The 24,312-nt window shown below is 40.5% G+C and overlaps 1 protein-coding gene and 1 long non-coding RNA gene across 2 annotated transcripts; one reads left to right on the top strand and one right to left on the bottom strand.

Moving 5' to 3' along the window:
- Positions 1 to 975: 975 nt before the first annotated feature.
- On the top strand, positions 976 to 23,382 carry LOC136749889 (metalloproteinase inhibitor 2). The gene is made up of 5 exons (XM_066704504.1): positions 976 to 1,404; positions 17,070 to 17,170; positions 17,826 to 17,934; positions 18,792 to 18,916; positions 19,406 to 23,382. Exons 1-5 carry the CDS (start codon positions 1,275 to 1,277, stop codon positions 19,601 to 19,603), a joined length of 663 nt encoding a protein of 220 aa, XP_066560601.1. The 5' UTR covers positions 976 to 1,274; the 3' UTR covers positions 19,604 to 23,382.
- Positions 19,495 to 24,297, bottom strand: LOC136749890 (uncharacterized). The gene is made up of 2 exons (XR_010816804.1): positions 24,119 to 24,297; positions 19,495 to 19,640 (listed from the first exon to the last, which is right to left on the bottom strand). It is a non-coding gene; the product is annotated as an uncharacterized LOC136749890 (long non-coding RNA).
- Between the last annotated feature and the right edge of the window lie 15 nt (positions 24,298 to 24,312).

Raw genomic sequence — 24,312 nt, 5'->3', positions numbered from 1 at the left:
GCTTGGTAGCCTTCTCTGCTACTGTAGTCTTGTGGTTTACAGATCCAAGTCAGCGTCTAGCTTTGGCCAAGCTGCTTATTTATAAGTTATAAAGCTACTGTACAGGCATACTGGGGCTGGGTGCCAAGGGGTTATTCACAATGCAAACACTAGAACTGGGATACCCCACCACTTAAAAAAACAACTCAGTGAGTGGTGCTCTCAGATTTCCCTCCCAGCATGTCATCTTTCACACTGCGCATCCAATCAGTTCATATAACTGTACTCTTTTAACCCCAAGACGATCCAATCTGGAGCAATCAAATGCCCCCGACCTTACAGAAGCAGGGTTCTGTAGCAATGATGGTGCTAGTCAAAATCGCTTAAATTCAAAGGAATTTAAGCATGATCAGTCCTCTTGAATACTTGTGGTAGGCAGACCTGAAGGACAGGGATGTTATGTCCATTAATGAGACCGTGTTGCCTTGTTTTCAGAACACAGCATATCCTGTAGATCTTGAGTTTGCAGTGTTTTTTTGTTTTAATATATATTATTCCTTATCAAGACCTTTCATGAACACTGTAAAAAGGTCACACCATTCATTCCTATGATTCAGTCAGTAGAGAGGCAGTATTTGAATAGTTGAAATGGTATGCTTTTGAAGAACCTTGTTCATCTGGTTAGATTGTTGTTATTATTGATATATCCATGTTTTATTTCTGTCTGAGACCAATTTGGGGTGTAATTCAGTGAAAACTAAAATACCCTGTGTCTCTGTAGCTAACATTTACAGCACAATTAAAATTCTGAAAGACACCTAAAGGGTCCGTGGTGTTTGTGAAGCTAACTTTGACCAGCATTACAATCCACAAACACAACCAATGCTTAGGAGGAGTTAACACAGGAAAGGAGCAGAAAAGAGCATGCAATCCTCTCTGCAACACCAGCGTCCTCAGGTCTTCAGAGGGAGGAGCCCTAAGCCAGCCATGAAAAAATGAGCCTGATCTCAGCTAAAGAAAACAGACCCATAGAAGGAGAGCAGAAGAAGGAGAGGAAGCTGGAGTCACAACTGAGAAAACACTGTTATTGGTCGCAGTTTCCCGTTAGCTCTGTCCTGGTGGATTTGTGCACAGAACTACTGCTCGGAAATAGGAACTTTTTTTTTTTACCTAAAGCGATCTTTTCTCATCAGATCTTTTAATTTCGCGTTTGGTGCCGATCCGTAAATCTATTGTTTTTCACCTGCGTGTGTAAAAAACAACACTGACCATCAAGAGAAAGGCGGAGAAGCAAAATGAGTTGCACACTTAGCAGTTTCTGGGCTGCTCTCGTCGTGCTGCTGCTGTGGCGTGTGGAGGAGAGAGCGGAGGCTTGCAGCTGCTCGCCCGTTCATCCTCAACAGGCATTTTGCAACGCAGATGTAGGTAAGAAAACAGCTCGTTAAAACTCTTGCATGTACAATGACGGTAAGTTGATATGCATATGGACTGGGAAGTATTGTGTTATGAAACTGCGATGGCTGTTCATCGTGCACAGGGACCGATGCAACTGGCGTGACCTAAAACGAAAAGCACATTTAAAACCATGTAGCTAGTTGTCATCTCTGTAAATCCTAGTCTTCCAAGCTCAAGTGTGCATATTTATTAATAACTCTACTGAGACTGCAATAGTGCTCTCTCTCTCTCTTGCAGAGTACCTAAAGGTGAAAATAAGTATAGCAACATTACTGTTTTCCCTTCTCAATACAGAAGGCTGCACCGTTGTGAATCTCGGGATTGATAAGACAGGGGACCGTGTTGCAGATGTGTCGGCGGCGGCTGTGTATTCCCTGGGGACGTGACATTAACTTTCACATTTTGGGTATTTTTCCTGTTCAGATAGAGACAGGGAGGGAGGGCGCTATGAGCAGTATCAGTGAGTGTGCAAGTTGCATACGTGTGCTGGGAAGCCACCTGTAATACTGGGATGAAAGCGTTTACCGCCAGGCTGACAGTTGCATTGTATCCAGTCTTGGGGATCCGGGGTGGCTGGCAGGCAGCTGCTTCCGTCCTCACAGGAGACCACATCCAGCCCCAGTGCATGCTCAAGGGCTGCACTGTCTCCGGGGTCTTGATATTTCTTTGAGATGCTTTATACACACCATAACACTACAGGATTAGATGGTTGGTGGTTGAGGACATTTCTTCCCGCTGACTTTTCCTGTGCCAGCACGAATCCAGGAAGTAGCCGGACTGGAAGAATCTGGAAAAGTTCGCCGTGTCCTCAGCGTTGCGATCTAGATTAATGACGAAGGCGATTTTTCTGGCAAGTTCTCCAATTTGCACTTGTCAATCTTCTTCTTCTTCTTCTTAGGTATAAAACATTCATAGTTTATATCCACAGTACGTGATAGGATTCATGTACCTTTAAGTATATATAAATAAACTCTGGTAAACATTGGAGACTACCATTTTCATTGTTGTAATTCAATCTACTACAGTTTTAATACTACAGCAGTAACACACTTTTATGTTAATTTCGGGATGGACCATTTCTTCCCACTGTGAAAACGGATTCCTATTGCAACACCATGTCACGTTTTTAAAAGCAGTACTTCCAGATCAGACTCTGCCTTGCTCTCATAAAAATGACTTCTGGACAGTTCTTAATGCCATGCTTGCGTTTTTTATATTTCCAATGGACTAATTCTTACTTTGGCATGTTTTTTTTTGGATCAGCACTGGAATTGAGAAAAATAGGTTGCTTGATTTTGCTGGGTAATGGTCCTGCTGTCCATTTTGCACAATATCACTAAATCCGTTTGAAGGGCTATTTTTTTGCATTGATCATGGTTTATATTGACCCTTCACAGTAAGAGCACAGTCACACACTCATGCTTTAGTGGAAGTGGATGCAAGGAGGCGTGCACAGATCATGAGCTTCTGAGTAATGGATAAGTAGCAGACAAAACAGTTGATGACTTAATGCCAGTTGGGACTTGCAAGAAGCCATGTGAGCCCCAGTTTGGCTCTGACATTCGATTACAGACATGTGTTCCAGCCAGCTTCTTAAATGATTCATGCATTTCAGAAATGAATACAACACACATGTGGGAACCCCTACTTAATGTTTATTCCACACTCCCAACAAAAAACATGTTCACTGCAGACCCTTATAAATCATTGATTTGCATGCTGGTGTGGGTGAACTTGAGTACTTTGATATGATGCTCTTCATCACTGCAATTGCCCACTCAGAGTTTAATATGGAATTGATAATGATTCATTAGAAACTGATCAATGTTGTAGCTGGTTATTACTATTGAGTTACCAATATAAAGATATAGCACAATAAGTGATATAGTTTAACACTCAAAATGCTGTAATGTGTAATGTTGCATTTTGGGTACTTATGTCCAAGTCATTGGTTATAGCTACGTAATTTATTGCCTTGCAATTTCAGTCATGCGTGTGTCTATAAACAGATCACTTTGGAAACTTTGCCTGGTGACTTGTTATAGCCCTCAAATGTGTACACTCTAATACAGTCGATTGAAAGCATTTAGGAAGCTTTCTGATGTTGCCAGCTCGAGTACCTCAATGCTACGTACAGCCCCAAGAGACATAGCACACTAAAATGTGGGACAGAAGAACAAAAACATATATTTTAGTGTACGAAATACTAATACTAAATTTAACTTCTCTGGTTAAAGTCAACTTCGCCATGTAAGTGCTTGTAAAATCCAAAGCAAACAAACAAACAATCAAAGAAAAAAACAACATTCCACCAGCCCCAGTGATGCCAGGCCTTAGCTCCTTGGACGGCGTCTGACATATCTGTGAAGTGAAAGCATCTGCTGGCGGTGAAGACTGCTTGCTTTTCCAGAAAAACAGCTCTTCCCTTCCAAGTGTATGTTCAGCACAATCCCCTTGCGGTGGACAAGGGATGACTGTCAGCTGTGTACGTGGCACGGGAGGAAGCTTATGGTGGTGGTAGTGCTTTCTTCTCATACATCGGACTGGAAAGCCGGTCAGCCCTTGAGTGAAGGGAGGTGCTGGTGATCTGGCCTGAAGTATTGCAGGAATGCTATGATGTGTCCCACTGGGGGTTTCCCGCCCAGTTCAAGCCTGACTCAATGGGACAGCATTGAGCAGATGTTAGTCCGCATGCCGCTATTGCTGGAACAGGGTCAGCGCAACTCCCATAGATCTATAGGCGTTTGTAGTTGACGTGCCTATTACTAGCGAAGGCATATTATGAAATCACTTACCGGCTGAGGAGAAAAGCATCTGCCACTCATGACGTCCAGGTTTTGTAACGCTTAATGGAAAAAGCAGTACAGAATGATCTCTCTCAAATATGCATGGTATCTTTCCACTAGTGTGATGTGCAGGCATTCTTTAAATTAAAAAAACAAAACATTCCTCTTGAGGATCCAAAGAGTCGTATTAAGTAATATTTTGTTGCAACCAATGCAGGTCAGTAGCAGGAAGTTTGTAACTACATGATTTGGCATCGATCACTTTGCAGTTTTGCAGACTGATTGGTCTGTCACCTTACTCATCTGAAAGGTGTGCTTTGCTTTGATTTACGACAGCAAAATGTAATCCCAATTTCCCTGAGGATTATGTGTCACTAGTCTACTACTCTTGCCCTCGGAGCCGGCCTTTAATGAGGTTGTTTGTTTCAGTAAATAGTTGATTGTTTCCATCTCTCCCAGTCCTTTCATTACACAAATTGTGCCATTTGACACACTCACATTTTGCTCTCAGTTTAAGTTTATATATGGGAAACTCTTTCCTGTATGCCTCTGAACAGGTTGAGACTATAAGATCTAAGAGTAGACCAGGAGGGAGGATTTATTTTTGTGCAGCATCAGGGAACACTGCCAACTTGATCTTGGGTCTTCTCTAGTCTCTGGTATCGGATTTGTTTTTTCCAAATGGTCCTCGTGAATTGACTTTTATACCAGGCACACAGTCTGCTGCCTCTGACTCCTCACAGCAAATGAAAATATGCTAATTAGAGTCCTAACAGTGGCTGGTTTGTCTTTTACTGCACCTATTAAAATACTGCTTTGCTTGTTGGAAGGCAGGAGCTTGCAAGCTGGAGAGGACTGCAGTCTGTACAGCACGTTGCTTATTAAAAGGTTACTCATATCTACACTATATGTTACCATGGCTCTGCTGTTTGCAGAAACCACATTCCCTGGTGATGTTTGTCAGTTCAGATGCCAGAGTTGAGAAAGTAAAGTGTGAATCATTTCTAAAGCACCAAAGCTTATCTTCACATATTTGTAGTAATTAGCTGTCAATGGCAGGCACCTTATTTAGCTATTGAATGTTACTAGCAGGTCATTTATCCTACAGTTACTGCCAGCCCAAGAAATGCATCTCTGATTTTTGTTTTTTTTATATATTAAATTTATTTTGCAATATTCTGATATTTAATTTCTCACTTGTCGCATAGCCTGTTATAGTCTTCTCTTCTATTTGCAATGATTACTGTAAAAGTATGTATGTATGTTTAATACTGATAAATATATTTTTGAGGAAAAACAACAACAAAGCTGAAGGGGAAGGAAAGATATGGGGACATATGTATCCATTTTGCATTGTAATACTCTAAAAGTGGAAAGATTTCCTGTTGACTAATTCTGAGAAGACCTTTCAACAGATAACGGTTTGTGAAACAGCTGATTAGCTTGTTGAGTGACTGTCAAAACTGAAAGAACAACAGATCAAAATGCAGCAATAGGGTAGAATGTGTAGTGTGATGTCGTGCTCAGTTCTTTTTTGGTTCCCAGACTGACTGCATTGAATGTCTTGCCAAAAGATTCGGGCAGATAATTAATTTGTGGGAGACTTCTAAGTAATGATTTGTGTGCTAGACTGCCTGAAGTCTACAACTCCCTTACCTTAGTCCAGAAAGGCATGGTGACTTCCAGGAATTAAGGGCTTTATCTTTATATTGGAAGGATGCCCAGAATACTGCACTGGTTAACTTATAGTTACTCATGACTACTGGTATGTTCTGGAGAAGCCTGAGTAACTTTATTTTCTCCTGAGTGGGTGAGGATGGATACCTTGACAGCTTCTTGGCTCCAGATTGGCTTTTAAGTTGCAGAGAAGAGGCTGAGTCACACAGTGCAGCAAATCCGCACTGTAATCATCTGCCACTTTCTTATAATGATACATCCTGCAGAGCACTCTCATTCGCTTTCCCAGCCATTTCCCATTGCAGTGCAGTGCTGCTTCAGAATGTGGCCAAATATCTTTCCTTTTTACCAAATCTGGATTAAATTTGCCCAGCGAGAATAATGCCTGTAATAGATCATTTGGATAACAAAACAAAGCAATATAACATACTCAGTTTTATCATGTATCAACTTGTGAGCAGATAAACAAAATAAAAAAAAATGGTTTTGGTTTTTCTTCTACTCACAACAACATTGCAGTGTTTTTGTTTTTCCTATTTCATTGTTCCTCATGATGCTTTGCAATACTGAAAACCACTAACTAGAACCAGAGTGGTGTGGGGAAAGAAGCAAGGATAGTGAACAACACCACACCGCTGGATTGTCCGACTGATTGAATTCTGCAGTCAAAGTGAGCCCTGCAAGCAAGAGACACAGACTGGAAAATCACACCTCTTGCTTGAAATTAAACCCATGCTCTCAAATGTCTGGCAACAAAGATGTGTCTGAGAGCTCTGCTCTGCCTTGAAACTGATCTCTCTACAGTGATGTTTTGAGAATTGCCATGCTGCTGCTATAGAGTTTTACACCACAGAGGTGGAAGGCAGTGTTTTGGGATGCCTGTCTGTGAGTAATAGGCAGGGAGTAGAAGGTGAATGTTTTGTGTTTGTTGCTGGTTGGGGGGATAGGGGCAACTTCAACATGAGCCTGTCCAAATGGCACTACATAGATCTAAATCCCATCTTCGACCCTTTTCAGGATTCCTTCACCAATAGAAACATAAGAAACATAAGTTGACAAACGAGAGGAGGCCATTCGACCCATCGTGCTCATTTGGTGTCCATTAATAACTAAGTGATCCAAGGATCCTATCGAGTCTATTTTTAAATGTTCCCAAATGTTCAGCTACAACCACATCAGAGTTTGTTCCAGATTGTGACAACTCTCTGTGTGAAGAAGTGTCTCCTGTTTTCTGTCTTGACTGTCTTGAAGCCCAATTTCCATTTGTGTCCCCGGGTGCGTGTGTCCCTGCTGATCTGGAAAAGCTCCTCTGGTATGATGTGGTCGATGCCTTTCATGATTTTGAAGACTTGAATCAAGTCCCCACATAGTCTCCTCTGTTCCAGGGTGAAAAGGTTCAGTTCCCTCAGTCTCTCAGTAGGACATTCCCTTCAGACCTGGAATAAGTCTGGTTGCTCTCCTCTGAACTGCCTCTAGAGCAGCGATATCTTTCTTGAAGTGTGGAGCCCAGAACTGCACACAGTATCCAGATGAGCTCTAACTAGCGCATTGTACAGTCTGAACATTACTGCCCTTGTTCTCAATTCTACACTTTTGACAATATACCCTAGCATCCTGTTTGCCTTTTGTATTGCTTCCCCACATTGTCTGGATGGAGAAAGTGAGGAGTCCACGTAGACTCCTAGATCTATCTCATAACAGAGGTCACATAACAATAAAGTTATACAGCTACAGTATGATGGGGCAATATACATCTCCCTACTTCCGACTAACTGTAGTAGAAAGTAGGTAGTGTTAGACCTCTGTATAAGAGTGCTGGCCAGTAAATAAAGAAGGTGGGGTCTGTTTTGGCCATTGCTGGATCCAGCCATGTTGTTTATCTGTCTGATGTCCTGTGGTTTTCTTCTTGAAGGAATTCCGGGAGGCCGCTCACTCCAAAAGCGGAAAGTTGTACAGTCCAAACCATAGGCATGTCCGGTATCTACAAAATAAAAAAATAAAAATAAAAAAAGCTCCTAAAAATGTAGCCACCTCAGCTGGTGTAGAGGGTCCGGGGAGGAATGAATGGCAAAGGAAGTGGTGAGCTGGGCTCTGCGCGGTATGTGCGGTGCCTGAGAAGGGAGTGGGCGTCTGCTGGAGAGGTATTCCCCAACAGATACTGTGGCTAACGGGAGAGTTCTGCTGACTGCAGTCTGTTGTCTGTCTGGTGTAGACGGAGGCATCCAGGGGGTTACGGCTGCTGCTTGTGCTGTTGCTGCAATCATAAGTCAGGTAAGAGCAGTAGTGCGTGCCAGCAGATCCTTTCACATATAATTTATTTATCTTGCCTTTATTTATTTAATTATTTAAAGAATTGTCTCAGAATGATGTCACACTCAGAGCAGCGACAGCTCCAGGGCATGGAAGCCATCCTCCTGCCATCTGCAAAACTTCTTGTCTTCAAAATTACAGTCAATCTTCCCTTGTGCGTGAGAAGCATCTATTCCAAAAATATGAACTCGTGTCCCCTGGTTCCTGCCAACTGACGTATATACGCCTGTTTAAAGATGAAGATTTGTATGGTTGGTTTGCATGTTTATATGAAGAGACCTCATAACCATGGTTAATTTGGCGAGACAAAAGCAAGATATTCTTACAACGTTCTTTCAACATTCTCTCCCCTCACCCTTGTGGTGTAGTGGCTGATAGGGCCATTTGGGAGTGCCCTTATTTAAAATAAACAACAGAGGTAGTGCCAGCCCAGTTGATGTGCTTTTCATGATGCTACGTTTAGTTCATCTGTATCTGTCCTTCTGGAGGTCTGTAGCGCAAAATACTGTGCAGACAAATTCATGCTCAGTAAAAAGGTACAGGTTACCTCTTCCTCAGAAAAGAACCACCTTATATACTTCAGTACAACTTTCATGGAAGAGCCTCAACTGAAAACTGTGCCCTTAAGGATCAGGCAACAAATATCCCATAAGTTATAACGATTTAATTTCCACATCTCATTTTACACTTATTTGTATCTTATTGTATCTCTCATTTTCCTTTTTAGCAGAGTTGTGGCTTGTTAGCAATCTCCTGAACTCAGGTGACCCATCCATAGAGGCCTGTGACTGTGTAGCTAGTCGTGTGGCACGTGATGGGTGCTCTAAATGTTGTTAACTGGGAGTTGCCTAGCCTCGTCCAGGGCAGTGTGTGTAAATGGGCGAGTGTCAGGCGCAGTGACTCGTGCCTAATGCGTTTAGAGTGTGAACGCTGAGCCAGTGCGCCGAGGTTAATGTAAAGTGATTTAGTGTATCGCTTTATTCGAGTCCTGGAGAGCTTGGACCTGCTCCCACATTCTACTTTCTCTGGTGCACAGTGGGAGAGTCGTACAGTCTCCGAGTGGAAAAATACAAACCTGTAAAAGCCTTTTCTGAGTGAGAGAGTCCCTGGGGCTGCCAATCACTAATTCTCCAAGGAAGTCAACAATGCTACCCAAGTAAATTTCAATGCAAATCTGGGTCATTATAAATCTAAAGCAATTCACCACTCACTGCTTCTTTGTGTGTGTGTGTATTTTCTCAAAAAAATAACACGAACAACCACAGACTTGGGCTGCGTTCAAAGGCTCTGAAGGTATGTCCCCTATCTGGGATTTCTAAGGTAGCTCTAAACTGTCTAAGAGTTGTAAGGCATTCAGACGCTGAAAGAATACTTTTATACACATGGTTGCATTGCCAAATTGAGTCAGTTGATTAATTTCAATTATAACGAAGACATGACCCTTCTTTTAAAAAATGTTTTGGAGTTAAGAATCAATTTTATTTATTACCTATAAAATAGCATATTTATGCTGAAAATGGCCACTAGTACATTATGCAAGTGATCATTAAAAGTTCAAAGTTCAGTTTGAAGATTTACTCAAAGCTCAAAGTGTACCTTCATTATAGCCCTGCAGACAACAGCACCCAAACCTGCTATAAACCTCGGTCCACATTTCCTAATGGAGGATAGGCTAATTCCTGAGAGAAACCAGAGATATTTCTCATATAATCCTGTTCAGTAGTGTTGTTTAAATCAGGTACTTGGCTATATTGTTTACTCTAGTCCACCAAAGTCCAACCAATAATTGCTTTAGAACTTATGTAAAATACAGTGAAATTTATTAAGGTTTAAAATTTAAAATAAAGGTATTGGTGGCTGACTGACTTCATCCTCCCAACCCACCCACACACACCACCACCATCTTCAGAGATGTCCTTGTAAGGACCCTGTGTGTTTCCTCTTTCACATGTTAGTTCACTGTAAAAGTATTGCACACAACCAGGTTTGTTTTTCCATGTCGAAATGTGTTCAGATCACAAACATTGGGCACTCAGGTTGAGCAATTTACATCCTACATCCTACCGCAGGCTGTGGCAATTAGAAATTGAGAAATCCGTCATCTTGGTTGGGTACTCCTTTAATTGAGCTCCATCATTAAAACTCCTGCCATAGCCCACTGCAGTAATCCCAGTTTAGCAGTCCATCTCTTTCCCCATCCATGCATCTCCTGGCCTCCCTTACACACGGAGACACACGGTGCAATTCCAATGTACAGCAAATTACTGTGGGGTCAATTCAGGTGACTGCTGACAGGGGGTTTGGGGAAGTTGCAGTTCAAACTATCCACACATAGAAGCAACTGGCTGTGGCAACAATTTACCACATGTACTTTTCTTGGTAGGTGGTTTTGCTGCTAGTCAGCATGAGTTTGGTATAGAAAAGGTAAGCTGTGGTTACAGGAAAGTACCAAGGCTCAGCTGCCTCCCGTTAATTGAGGACTCTTTCATGTTGCTAGCCTTGGGTTTGTGAGGGCCAATTCAAGGAAAGTAGAATGTCAAGTTAGTTTTCCAAAAACACTAATATGATGTGCAAGGACTCCTGAACACCTTCTCACACTCCCCCTTGCAGTGATATACTCTGTACATGTCACCGAGCAGCATTGTTACAGCTTTAGACTGGCAACACTAAATTACTTTCCTGGTGCTGTGCCAGCAGAGATCTCAATTGAAAGCTGACACAGAATAAAACCGAGCACATGCTTTAAACTCTGCATCCAATTAAGATGATGTACCTTCCCAGAGCTGTAGTAGTTGAAATGGCCTCCGGAGAAAACAAAAAAATATTGGTTTCATAGGCTTCTAAGATGGAGCGGGTTTTATTCCATCTTTTTTTTATGTTATCTATTTTTTGGAACATGGCCTTAATCATGCCACCATTGCGGGAAGTAATCTATGTATACAGCTCTGGAAAAAATTAAGAGACCACTGCAAAATTATCAGTTTCTCTGGTTTTACTATTTATAGGTATGTGTTTGGGTAAAATGAACATTTTTGTTTTATTCTATAAACTACTGACAACATTTCTCCCTAATTCCAAATAAAAATCTGAATGGAATGGCTGCCATACATGTAGAGATGCTGATTTAAGAAAAATGTGCAGTGGTCTCTTAATGTTTTCCAGAGCTATACATTATTATTTTATAAAACACAGTATTTACACGTGGATAAATGTTATTCAGTCTGATTATTAGGATGTGTTGTTATTAATTACATAAATGCATTGTATGCTAGTAGTGTGTTGATAAGCAATCCAAACCTTGGGTCTTTGATGCAGTTGATGCATCTTTGGATTCAGTTATGCATGGCTTTGTAACACACACTGAGGAAAGTGGGTCAGCCCGGAGCTAAGGAGGGAGAGAAAAAAAGAAAGAATAAATTTGCAGGAAGGAAATCCGTGTGTGTGTGTTCTCCGATCTCTCGGTTGTTTACAGGATCTAATTTATGCTGCTCCAGTCGTGCAATTCAGGATTGGAAATTGGATGTCACTGGGGTTCTCTTTCCTGAGAATTAAAATGCAGATTGATTTTGAAAGAGAGAGAATAAACGGGAGACAAAATATCAACGTGCAGTTTTCTCCAGCTGGGTATTTCCACATCCTCCCCATTGCTAAATATTTACTGCCTTCCTGAATCAATGGCCCAGAAAAACTAAACTAAACAGGAACATTGATAGAAAATACATTAAACATTAGTAGCAGCATCTGAGGGGATGTTTTTTAAATTGCAATTTAGTTCTCATGAATCAAGACAAGATTCCTCGCTCCCACTGTCAGCGTGGCGGCTGGCGAACTCTCTGTAATAAGATACATCAGGAACGCTAGTCTGTTTAGTTTTAGGATAAAAAAAGGAAATGAGACAGAAGGCTGTGCTTTCATACCAACTGTAAATTGAATTCAGCACTCAAGAATGTACAAGTAACTGCTTCTGGTAATGAATGTCAAAAACATCTAGGCCTATACGGTATGAAATGTGTGTAACAATGTGTGTTCCCTTGAAAATTGTGATTGGATACCTTTGCTGTGGAGCCTGCTAATTTTGTAATAAAATGACAAATTGTATGACAGCTTGGGTATACCATGCACTCACTGAGGGTCATTTTCACACTTAGGGGCTGTTGTGCCACCTAGCTCTCTGTCCAGAGTAATTATTAAAAGGATTCTTGATACAGCATATTTTTAATCTGTATTAAATCACAAAATTGTATTCTGCTGAATTGCTGAAACTGCAAATCACGTACAGCAGATTATCATAACAGGAAAGCAAGGATAATCTGGAGTGACCTTCCTCGACCTGAAGAAAGCCTCCCAGGAGAGGTGAGAGGAATGTCAATGATCCCAGGGAATAAGGCAGACTTTTTTAAATGGAAGTGCACAAAACGCCAATGCTTGGAAAAATTAAAAAGCTTAAAATAAGTGTCTACATGCACAAATGGATTGGAAATCTTGTCTGTGAAAGTGATTGTTGAATGATGTGCGTCTGTGTTGGCGAAATACTGTTTGGTGTTTGATCTTTGCTGACAGATACCTGCTTTGTGTAAATTCCCAGTTGGAGCTAGTTGACTTCATGATCTGGGGGCACAGTACCGTGTAGATTTTCTTTGTGCTAAATCTGTCACAGTCACGGCACATCTGGAAAAAAACTATCCATCTTAAAGGCATAGTGACTTAATCCTACACCTTTAACTGTTAACGTGTGTCTTTCCTAATGAGAAAATAGAAGAGCGGGGATGTGGGGAAGTGACTCACAAAGGCTCCGATCTGAGAGTTAACAAAAGTACTTTGTACTTGTAATAATAGGTTTCCATTAGATATTTTTTCTTCATCTTTCCTAAAAAAGGCCTGATTAACTTCATATTAGGTTAAACTGGTTGAATATGGCCCTTGTAGTGTACATTTTTTCACATGTACTCTCCTAGAGTCTCAGCTGTGTACTCTCACGTTGTATTATTTATTGCTTTTTTTGCCGAGTCTGATTTTGTGGGCTCATTGTTCTCTACCTACGAAAGGCTGAAGTACCATGCCTAACAAGAAAGCCTGCTGGGCTTTTTATTTATTTAATATTTATTTAAGAAAAAAACAAAAACACATACACACACAATTACAATTTCCATAGCAATTACCCAACCAACATACAACTTTTTTCACTGTATTGACCCTATTCAGTTTCTTTAAAGTACTGCGGACTGGATACAAGGAAACTTTACCGTGTGCACATTCATCACTTGACCTACATTAGTAAACCATAAAAAAAAAAAAAAAAATCACAACCTCATGTGAAGCAGCTTACAAACCCCATATAACTTGCTGACTCCAGTTGTCTCCAGTTTTGTTGCAGTACACTCTGGAATTCATAACGGTGCCATTAGTGTCGGAGGGGGCGGGGGTAGGAAAAAAAAAAGCTCCATTCAGAAAGGAATGTGTGAGAATCAGCGTTCGTAGGGAGCTGTGATTAAAATATTACAGCCCTGCGTGTGTAAATTACCCTGGACTGGGACTGCTTGATTATTTTAAATGATCACTTAGTGAAGCCCAGAGTCCCGTGTGTGTAGTTAGCATCCTGAGCAGACGGCACATAGAACTGGAACACTGTGTTTGTGTTAGAGCCCATTGTAGCAGCCTGAATGGTCTGTGCAAAAGCTGTGATATACTAGGAAAAGCATGCACTTCAACTAGGCTGCTGTTAACTTTAAGAGCAGTGACCCTTGATACTTGCATCCCTTCCAGGCCATAAAGTGAATCTTAGCCTACAGTATCCAGACTTTACCCCAAGTCTTTTAATTTTTTTCCCCTCCTTACTCTTGTTTTATGTCTTTGCATGTAATATCCCAGGGCTCACATTTTCCATGCCGGGCTGCCGAGCTGCTTTCCCCATAGCGAATGCATGAAATGGGGAGAGTGGTTCTATTCCCGCACAGCTGTCAATCTATCCATTACGTATAGACAGCTGAAATGGTCATGTATGACTCGACTGCGGTGTGTGTAACGGGGTGGGGTGAAGTCATTGTGTCGCTAGTCAAAAGAAGACAAACAAAATGGCAGACCTGCTGGAGTGTACATTTTGCTCAGCTTCAGACTCCGCACATGGCAGGCTCCTTGAGTAGCTGTTTTAATTAGATTCCATCTGCTCGTCATTAGCCTGGGCCTATTTTTCTTTTTTTTTTGGTGATGGAGACACAAACTGAAAGCAGCAGCTGAATGTTGAAAGGTCTGCCTCTTGTATACAAACCCAGTGTGGCCCTTCAGCGCTGCAACTATATGTGACTCCGGTGCCGTGATGTCTTGGTCATGTGAGCTCTACCCTGCTGTCAGTAGAGCCCACAGGCCACAGCACTGGAGGCAGTTGTGTACAGCTGACAGCTCTTCTCACACAGTTGTGAAATTAGAAAAGCCCAGGCCTCGGGACAGAGGAGTCTTATTAGTACAACACAAATTGTCCTAATACAAAGTTTGCACTTTAATTACAAAATTGATCTAGATAAGTATGCTCCTATCCAGTGGCGGCTGGTGGGTTTATGAACACCATAAACCCACCAGCTGTGGTTTTGAACCCCAATTTCCCGAAAAAACATAACAAATTTAAAGGGCAGTGGTCTCTGATGGAAGATGATGTCACAGTACGCAGTACTGATATTCAGTTTTCGAGTCAATAATCGTGAGAAAGCATATTAAAATAAATAATAATTAAAAAAAACCACAATCAGTTGTAAATTATGTGCTGAGGCGCCTTGTCTTTATATACAAGAAGACATTATGGTACATTTTAAGTTCTACTTAATAATGCTGCAATGCTAGAAACAACAATTGTATCACAACCCATATAACATAAAAATAGCAATACGAATATAGTGTAGAATACACATACATGTGTCAAAAACAAATATGTCAACGACTGTAATACAAACACATGCTTTCCAGTCTTTTCTATAGTACTGTAGCTATAATAATTCATTCAAAATAACACTCACCGATAGCTGACTTTGACTGATGTTTGTATACACGTCTGCTGTCTCTGCCTGCACAGCAGTCAGTGCGCATGTCCTCTGCGCACTGGACACTGATGCACTCTAACCGCTCTTTCTGCACTGGACGTGCCTTTTAAATACATCCATGAGTCCCTGGCCTCTCTGACAAGTGTTTTAAGTGCTTGTAGCCAGTGTTTGTCCACATGGTCTCTCCCCCGAATAAAAAGACAAGGAAAACAAAAGCGATTTTCCAATAACACTTGCGGTAAGACATGTTTTCTCTTTGAACCATTATAAAGCCCTATGAATTTATTTTCCATTTGGGTTGGATTTCAATATTGTCTTCAAATTACAACAAAGAAAATCAATTTTCTAACAAGAAGTCGACTCCGTTCATCGTGATCACGTTTCAAAGTAGCAGTAACTCGGTTAGCCTTCTGGTTGAGCAAATGTCCGCGGTTGTGCGCAGATCTGCGCTGCTGCACCGATGGGATCGTTGGAATTCTGCAGATCTGCGCAGAATTGCTGAAGTCTGCATGACAACAACGCGACCTCACTGACAAGCTGCAATGACACGTTCATGCGCAGTAAGCACGTTGTTTTATTTATTTATTTTTACTTTTTTCAAATTGGGGGCTGACCCCACTGGCTCCTAATGACGATCCGCCGCTGCTCCTCTCTGCAACAGTAAATCATGAACATAGTGCAGTGATAGCGCTGTAGTCATGCAGTACAATGTAATACACTTGTATCACCCAGTGTTGGAATTGGTTACTGTAGTTAAACAATGTCCAATAGCACTACCAGAAATACACAGACTTACAAATTAGTGTTTGGGACTTAGTGTTAGGACAGCTTTGAGAAGGAACATTTATACTGAAGATTTCTGTTTGCGGCCTGCCTTCAGAGATATTTTCTCTTAGAATAAATTAATATAGGCGAACCCAATCTTCCTTCTGAAATGCTGCTTTAGCTTCCTAAACAGGCTGCAGGTTTTCCCTGCTCACATGGTCAGGGGCAAACCACAGTGGGAGTGGGGATAGCAGCACTGCAAACAGCTGTGTCTGGCAGTGCCTTTTTTATTTTATTTTTTTTTCTCTTTAGTCTGCTGCCAAACCTTCTCAAATCTCCTGAATCAGGCTTTCCAAAGAAGAAGAAAGCTATTTTTTTAGTGATCAAGCTGCTGGGTGTTGACTCCACTATCAGGATACATGTCAGCTGTTTTGATGGAGATTTTTTGTACTCAGAAAATGTAAATGTGAAGCTTTGCAGGAGAACGGCTCGGTGCTGCTGACTGAACTTCCTCCTTACAGCTGGGAGTTTAATTCCTGGCAGGGAAACTGAAATAAAAGACAGTGAGCATTTAATTCAGCTCAGGTTAGAGCCACGATCATTTGTATTTAAGAGTAACTCTGAATCCTGATTGTTAAAGTCAATATAAGAATACAATCCCTTATATTCAGTGCTTTCTATCAGCATGACTCTAGCATATAACATGCAGTGTATCATCTTTGTAAACAATTTAATAAAAAACATTGCAGGCTCAAATTCCCATGCGTTACTGCTGTCAAAATCATTTCCTTAGTAAGTACATGTAGTAGCTTGTCTTTTATGAGAGAGAATGAAACCTACACAATAACATCTGTGACTCAGAGGTGGAATTGGTATTTTTATTTAATGCTGCATTGCAGAGCACAGAGACTTGCTTTACTAAAGCCATGACAACTTTGTGCGAACCCAGTGACCTGCTGGACTCAGTCATGGCAGCTCTGTCAACCATTTTATACAGCCAGCACCTGTGTACCTCAGTGTGCTGGTCCTACGTTACCTCCTCTCATCCTTATCTGTGTGTTTTTTTCAGTGATCAGGGCAAAGGTGGTCGGAGGGAAAGAAGTGGATACTGGGAATGACATCTATGGCAATCCCATCAAGAGGATCCAGTATGAGATCAAACAGATCAAGGTAGGAGCTAAAAGACTCTGTATTCTGTCTGGAGGCACTTCAGTTCAGTTCTCAATTATCTTTCCAAAATATCAAGCTCCCTCGTCCAATTTAGGTGCATTTTCACCTATGTAATTCCCATAAATTGCCATTGGGTGGATACATAAAGAAGTGTCTAACTACAGTTTGTCATCGTGAAAGTGCCATGAACCCAATTTTAGCACATCAAATAATAATAAGCAGTGTCCCATACTATCCTTCTTCTCTTTCCTCCCCGGACCTTCATTGAAAACGTCTGCAGCAGCTTCCCTGTACTGCTGTACTGTTTACTAAGCTGTCACTGTGCTTTATGATGCCTCCAGGCCTTGGTTTATCTTACGTACACTTTTATGGGGAACGAGAGGCCTTTCTTTATTCTGCTGATAAGTAGTAAAGCTGTAGCTGCAGGCAAGCTGACTTATTTTAAAGGTGACTCTAAAATGGAAAAATTCACCATTGCCAAATCTCTCCCAAAACCGAAAAATAAAGAAAAAACATTTATCGCTGTCAATGTCCCAACAGTGCAGATCATCCAGATTTGGCCTAGAAGTTGTTTTATTTTATTGTGTTTATTTTGTTGAGACCCTCTGGGCTTTGGGGTTTTTGGTACATGTCTGCTCTTCCTCTTCTGTTTCAGATGTTTAAGGGCCCAGACCGGGACATCGAAACGGTCTTCACTGCCCCATCTTCGGCTGTTTGCGGAGTGACTCTGGAAACCAACGGCAAGAAGGAGTACCTCATAGCAGGTAGAGTGCAAGTCAGCTGGGAGTAAGAATAATTTATGGGGGTGCTAAAACAATTAAGGCCTGTATTATCTTCTGTGCCCAGGGGTGGGAGCTGAGAAGGTTCAAGTTGCAGGAGGCCTGAGGGTTGTGGGTCCTTGATAAGGAATATTGTCCTAGTTTCTTTAAGTATGTATTATTGAGTCTGCAGTGCTCTATTTATAGTCTTGTCTTGGAGGGGAGTTGATAGAGGAGTGCGGGATATCTTTGCAGGATATCGATTTGTTGTTAAGCTTCTGCCTGGGAATTTCTGATTTATTCCATGGAGGGATGTCTTTCAAAATGCTTAGTATAAGCTACAAGAAAACTAATCTATATATATATAATTGTAAGTGCCATTTAATCATTTATATACTTCACTATCTCTCTCTCTCTCTGTCAGATATATAATAAACAAACACAAAAATGTTTTAAATATTCACTCAAATTTGCTGATGCAGTGAAAAGCAAGGGGGGGTTAAATTACAATATTGTTCCTTCTGCTTAGATAGGAAGAAAATGAGACGCCTCCCTTTGCAAACAGACATTCTCTGTTTTTTCTATCTAGACAGATCTACTGCACCAAAACAGGCTGAAATTATAGAGTAGGATTTCAAGATGATATGGGTAATTCCTTCAAAATAGTCCAGTGTAATCTTATTGTAAGTAAGTCTGGGCTTGTAATTGCTGAGCCCTTGATTTCAAAGGTGCTGTTTGTAGTCCCACAAAACAAACTGAAGCTAACTGCCAGTAAAGCATAGCCCAGATCTTATGGACTCATTGAAACTAATAATTGTGGTTCTCAAGATCAAGCCCTGTGCGACTGTCCCTGTACCCCGCAGGCAAGGCTGAGTCCGATGGGAAGATGCATGTGACTCTGTGTGACTTCATCGTGCCCTGGGAGTCCATGAGCCCCACACAGAAGAAGAGTCTGAACCAGCGCTACCAGATGGGCTGTGAGTGCAAGGTGAGGAGTAGGAGGAGGTGCAGAAGCCGAAATTTGGGCGCAATATCAGGGCGTCTGAATGATTCTGAATGAAAGAAGCATATATGTGCATTTGTGGGAGATTTAATACTCAAATTGTTTCATTTTCATTTCCCTTACAGTGTTCTCTTTTATGAGTAATGTAAAATATAATTCAGTCAAGCACACGTACAGGGTTGTGTGGGACTTGGGGACATGTCTGCAGAACTTACACCATGAATAACTGGCACACATCAAATAAACTTAAAATCTTCTTGTATCGTTCTTTGCCTCAGGGATTCCATTAATTTCCATTTTAAACCAGCTGCAGAGTCTGTCTTGTTTTTTTATTTTTTTACTTCATACTTATGTGGTGCTTGTAGGACACGGATGTATAAAGAAATGTGAAAACACTGACTAACACATCAGCTTAGTCTGGTAAATCAGTGTTTGCAGCACTGACTTGTATTGTTTTGTTTTGTTGCTCTTCAGATCTCCCGCTGTCCCTCGATCCCCTGTGTGATCAACAGCCCGGATGAATGTCTGTGGACAGACTGGGTGATGGAGAAGAGCATCAGCGGTCGCCAGGCCAACCACTATGCCTGCATCAAGCGGAGTGATGGATCCTGCGCTTGGTACCGTGGGGTGGCGCCGCCCAAGAAGGAGTTCCTGGACATTGAGGACCCATAATCTCACCACCTGCCCACTGCACAGCTGAGAGAAATGCCTGCGAAACAAAAAAGAAGAAACAAACAAACAAATGATATTAAATAAATAATGATGATGATAATTAATAAGTAAATAAATGGTAAAATAATTATTCATTCAAACACAAGACGCATATAGACTGGTCGAGTGATGACGTCACTTCCTCAAGAAGGCTGGCGGCAGGAAACAACGGCAATATGTGAGGGACAATCCTGTGAAGAGAGCACTTTCTGCCCCAAAAAAGCGCTTAACCTTCCTTTTTCGTTTTGAAATCCTACCGAAGCAAAAACCCTACCAAACGTAAGCATTCTGTACTTTGTTGGCGTAACTGCAACGGCGCCTTATTCGGGTGTGGTTGCTTCACTCGCCCTGTCAAATCCAAAAAGGTCAAATCTCACTGAATATTTCTTGTTGCTCCTAACCATGCAGTTTAAATCAAACAGATTAATGGTGAGGCGGGACTTCCCAGAATATTAAAATAAACATTTTTGAATGACAGCGTTTTAAAGAAATGCATGGGTTATGAGACGGCAATTTTACAATATATTACATTTTACACAGTTATAACTACTCCAAACATTTTTTACATCCTATATATATATATATATATATATATATATATATATTTTTTTTTTTTTCTTATTCCATACATCAGCTGAATTATCGCATTTAAATGGAATTGCTGCCTTTACAATATTCCTTTTTCCTTGTTAAAGTACGGTCCCAAGAGATATCCAATAGGCTGCAAATTAAAATCAGGAAAATTGCATCCATATGCAGGCCTGTTTCTTAAAGTGTCTTAAGAGTGTCTTACACTCTAGGTATAGGCAAAGAGCAGGTATTTGTTTTAGGTAAAGGCTAAATGTCGTTAAATGTGTAACACAGGAATTTGAATGTGTATAAAACAAAATCTGTGCACAACTGAATTATATGTGTATGTATATATACATACACACATAAATATATAGAGATATCAGAATTTTGGGATCATTTCTAAGACACTTGGGCTTGTTACCCATGGCCAGGGCAGAACTTTTGTCAGGGAGGAGATGAGTCACAGAGTTTGGAGGAATGAGTGGATTGGGAATTCGCAGCAGAGGAAACACACCAGGGCAGCCCCCGTGGGCACACCCTCCCTCTGTAATATTAACCAGCATGCTGGATTATTCCTCCTCACTCTATAGGACAGATTGAAACACCACAGACTCTGCAACAATCAATAGGTGAATTTTCTGACCCTGGCCTGCGTAACACCATGTGTCTCTTGTCACCGTAACTAGCGAGTGCAGTTGAGATGGTAAATTGAATGGATGTTTTAAAAAACACACCACAAATCACAACGTACAAAATATTGGAAAGAATTTTGGAACTCTTCAGTGTCAGATTTGACCTTTCTCCCTTTTGAGCGGATTCCCGATGTCTCACTGGTCCAGTCTATGCCATTTCAATATAGCAATTGAGCCTGCTTGCTGTGGCCATTTCTGTGTTCTGTATCAAATATTCCTCCCTCCCCTCTCATCCCGTCTCTCTCTCTCTCTTTCTCTCCACATGGTCTTCCTGTTCACTGTACAGTACCTATGCATATACTTTTGTTATTTTTTATATATATATAAATATATATTAAATTTCTTTTTTATTATAATGATTAATTAATTAATAATCCTGGTTAGATCTAGATTTGCACTTTGTAAGGAGTCGCTGCAACCGAAGCATTTGGTCAAATGACGAATGTCTCAAACAGGGGATTGAATCCTCTTTTTTTTGGTGTAATTTTGTTTTGTATCCTAGTTCTTTATATAACTTCCAGTGGTTTTCAAATAAGATTTTTTTTTTAACTCACCATTTCCAAATATTGCTTTTTATTCTTGATTTTTTTAAGGTCTGCAGATTTTTTCCCAGTCGTGTATTTTGAATTGCTGAAAAGGTGGTCTCTGGGTCACCATGGACTTGATGGGTATTGCGATAAGTTGGACATAAGATATATTCTCCTTGTCCATTGCCAATTAGCTTTTTGTGAATTGTGCTGAAAACTAAATTTGCACATCAGTAACTGAAATATTGTTAAAAGAAAATGAGAGGTTGAGAATTGATTCATAGCCTACTGACTATGGTCTACAACGAATCAAAACTTTAACACACCTGTCCACACAAAGGTATAATTACTTAAGTTTTGATGTGATCTAGGCCTATATATGGTATAGTTGTAGCTATTTAATATTTCTGGTTGAGTATAACGATAGCTTCTTGATCCATGTGAATAAGAATATTTGTGATTTATGCAAACACACTATGTTCATAATGTCCTCTAGGGGAATTAAATCATGAATGTGGTGAGTAAAGTATTATGGAGTGCCAGTTTCACAGCATCCTCATTCTGGAGTTCTCACCAGCAACTACACAAAACTAGTTTAAAATCACATTCCAGTAATTGCTGATTTTTACATCGTAAATAATATTTGAATTTCATGGTCACTTGTATTGGATTGACGTTGCTGGAAAATTAGACATTTTTATTATTAGAGGATGTTATGTTACAAAACACAGATAAGCAACCTGCCCCTTTCAGTGTTCAATGGAAGGATGTACTGAATTTACTCTCTCAAGGCACCTGTGGAGTATTAACATTTCCTTGAAGCAGGTTGGGGTACCGTATTGACTGCTGCCAGTGTGGTTTTGTAGTCTTCAGGGCAAAATGTTTCTAGTCAAGCGTTTTAACCACCACATACAAAGTGGTTTATACCTATATGTTGAGGTAGCAGTCTGGCATAGTTGGTGGAGAGAAGGAAGGAGGTGCAAAGGAGAAAACAAAAACTTCAACAAAAATAGTAGATTACTGAATGTGTATATACTGTTATTTTCTTGTTTGTGTGATTTGTTTTCCAGTGGATCCAGGGTGTGCTGAGGAATATTCAGTAATGCAGTGATAGCAATGGCTCTGCAGCTGTGAACTCTTTATAAAATAAGATGTCTGTGATCCCTTCATATGCTGTTAATTTTAATATTCTCCATTCACACTGAGCAGCTGCAAAGGAAGATGGAATGAGTGTCAGGTCATGGCCTTTTTTTTTAATACAAATGTTTGAGTGGAATACATCTTCACTTAATTAAAAATGAAAGGCTAACCGACTAATTTCAGATTCTGTATACCATGAGTATGATTATATTTTTTCTCCTCCCCGCCCCAAGTTTAAAAGATGAGATTGCAAAATCAGAATTCTCTAGTGTGGCAAACCAGACTGATCCTATACATAGTAGACGCTTCCTCTGGGCCGTTAGGTCCTGGGGAGGCTTTGTCAGATCAGTGTTATTAACCATGTCATCCATTCAGATATATTATTCTGTCCCCTTACTGAAATTCATGCTAAAAGATTTTTTTAAGTCAATGATAATAGAAAAGTTTACATGTTTTCATTTTGTTTTCTTTTTATTATTTTTTTAATTTGTACTCATTGCTATACAAGTACAAGTATCTGAAAATGCTAACATAATTTAAAACTTGGGATGATCCGTGTTTTTACTTTATTTTGTCATTTTCTTTTTTATTATTTTCTGTATTGTAATTTTTTTATGATTATTAGTCTTTCTTTAATGTTTGCTGAAAAGTAAAGTGTGAGACTTCTTGTGCTGGAAACACATGAGAGCCGTTGTATAATGAAAACCAGACTATGCATGTCTTTGATGCTTTGTATAATTCATACGTGGACATTCAGTCAATGGATAAAATATGCAGTATTATCAAATAAAAGTTTAGAATAACACAATGTTTCCTCTGCTTGCTTGCAATTATTAGACTGGAACTAGTTCATTTTTCATTGGGTGTTTAAATAATGGATAGCTCACTTTACACTGGTCTTATTTTGAAGAAGGCAACACAGTAAACAAGGTTAACCCATGTCCTAGCAACCTTTAAAAACAAGCTTATTTTTGTCATCAACCAAGCTATATATATATATTTGTAAAATGTCAGATTTCTTTTAACTTGCATGGTTGGACCCACAAAGACAACATATTAAACCATTTCAGCTGTTTTCATTGAATACTTAATAGACTAGAAATCACGTATGTAAACACTTCAATGACACGGTGTGCTCACATGTTTTGGAACGGCAACAGAATGCAGATGTGACTAATAAAAAGGGGTGGGGCTTGAGACAATGCAGCTTTTCGCTTTTGTATGTGTTGAACGACTGTCCCCTTGTGGTAACACTACCCATTACAGATGAATACTATATATCACAGATTTCAAAATGATAGCCGATGCTTTCTTGCTCAAAATATGTTAATAACATTGCAAACAGTACACGTATATAATGGGGAACGGTTTTTCCTATGTTTTGGTTTGGGAATTGTTCCAATATAGACACATATTAGACATTGCCAATCAAATAAGCAGGCCGCCTGACATCAACATTTGCGAACATTATTGTACAGCGTGCACATATTGACTCGAAATCATTGATGCCTGAAAGCATGAGCATATGCACTCTGGATACAAACCCGTTCTGTGTGCATCGGCTCAAGACGACGCACAGACTCGGACGATCGCACGGTGTGCACATCTGACACAATGATGCATCATACAGCCGACCATTTCCTAGTGTGACACTATGCGGTGATATTCCCCAAAATACGGCCGCCTGCAAGCGCGCGCGGAGGCCAGGCGGCGCACGTGCAGCGTGTACCGTACACGT

The sequence above is a fragment of the Amia ocellicauda genome, chromosome 5, assembly GCF_036373705.1.
Source record: "Amia ocellicauda isolate fAmiCal2 chromosome 5, fAmiCal2.hap1, whole genome shotgun sequence".
Lineage (NCBI taxonomy): Eukaryota > Metazoa > Chordata > Actinopteri > Amiiformes > Amiidae > Amia > Amia ocellicauda.
Note: the sequence above shows the minus strand (reverse complement) of the source record. Positions and strands in the feature narration are given on the sequence as shown.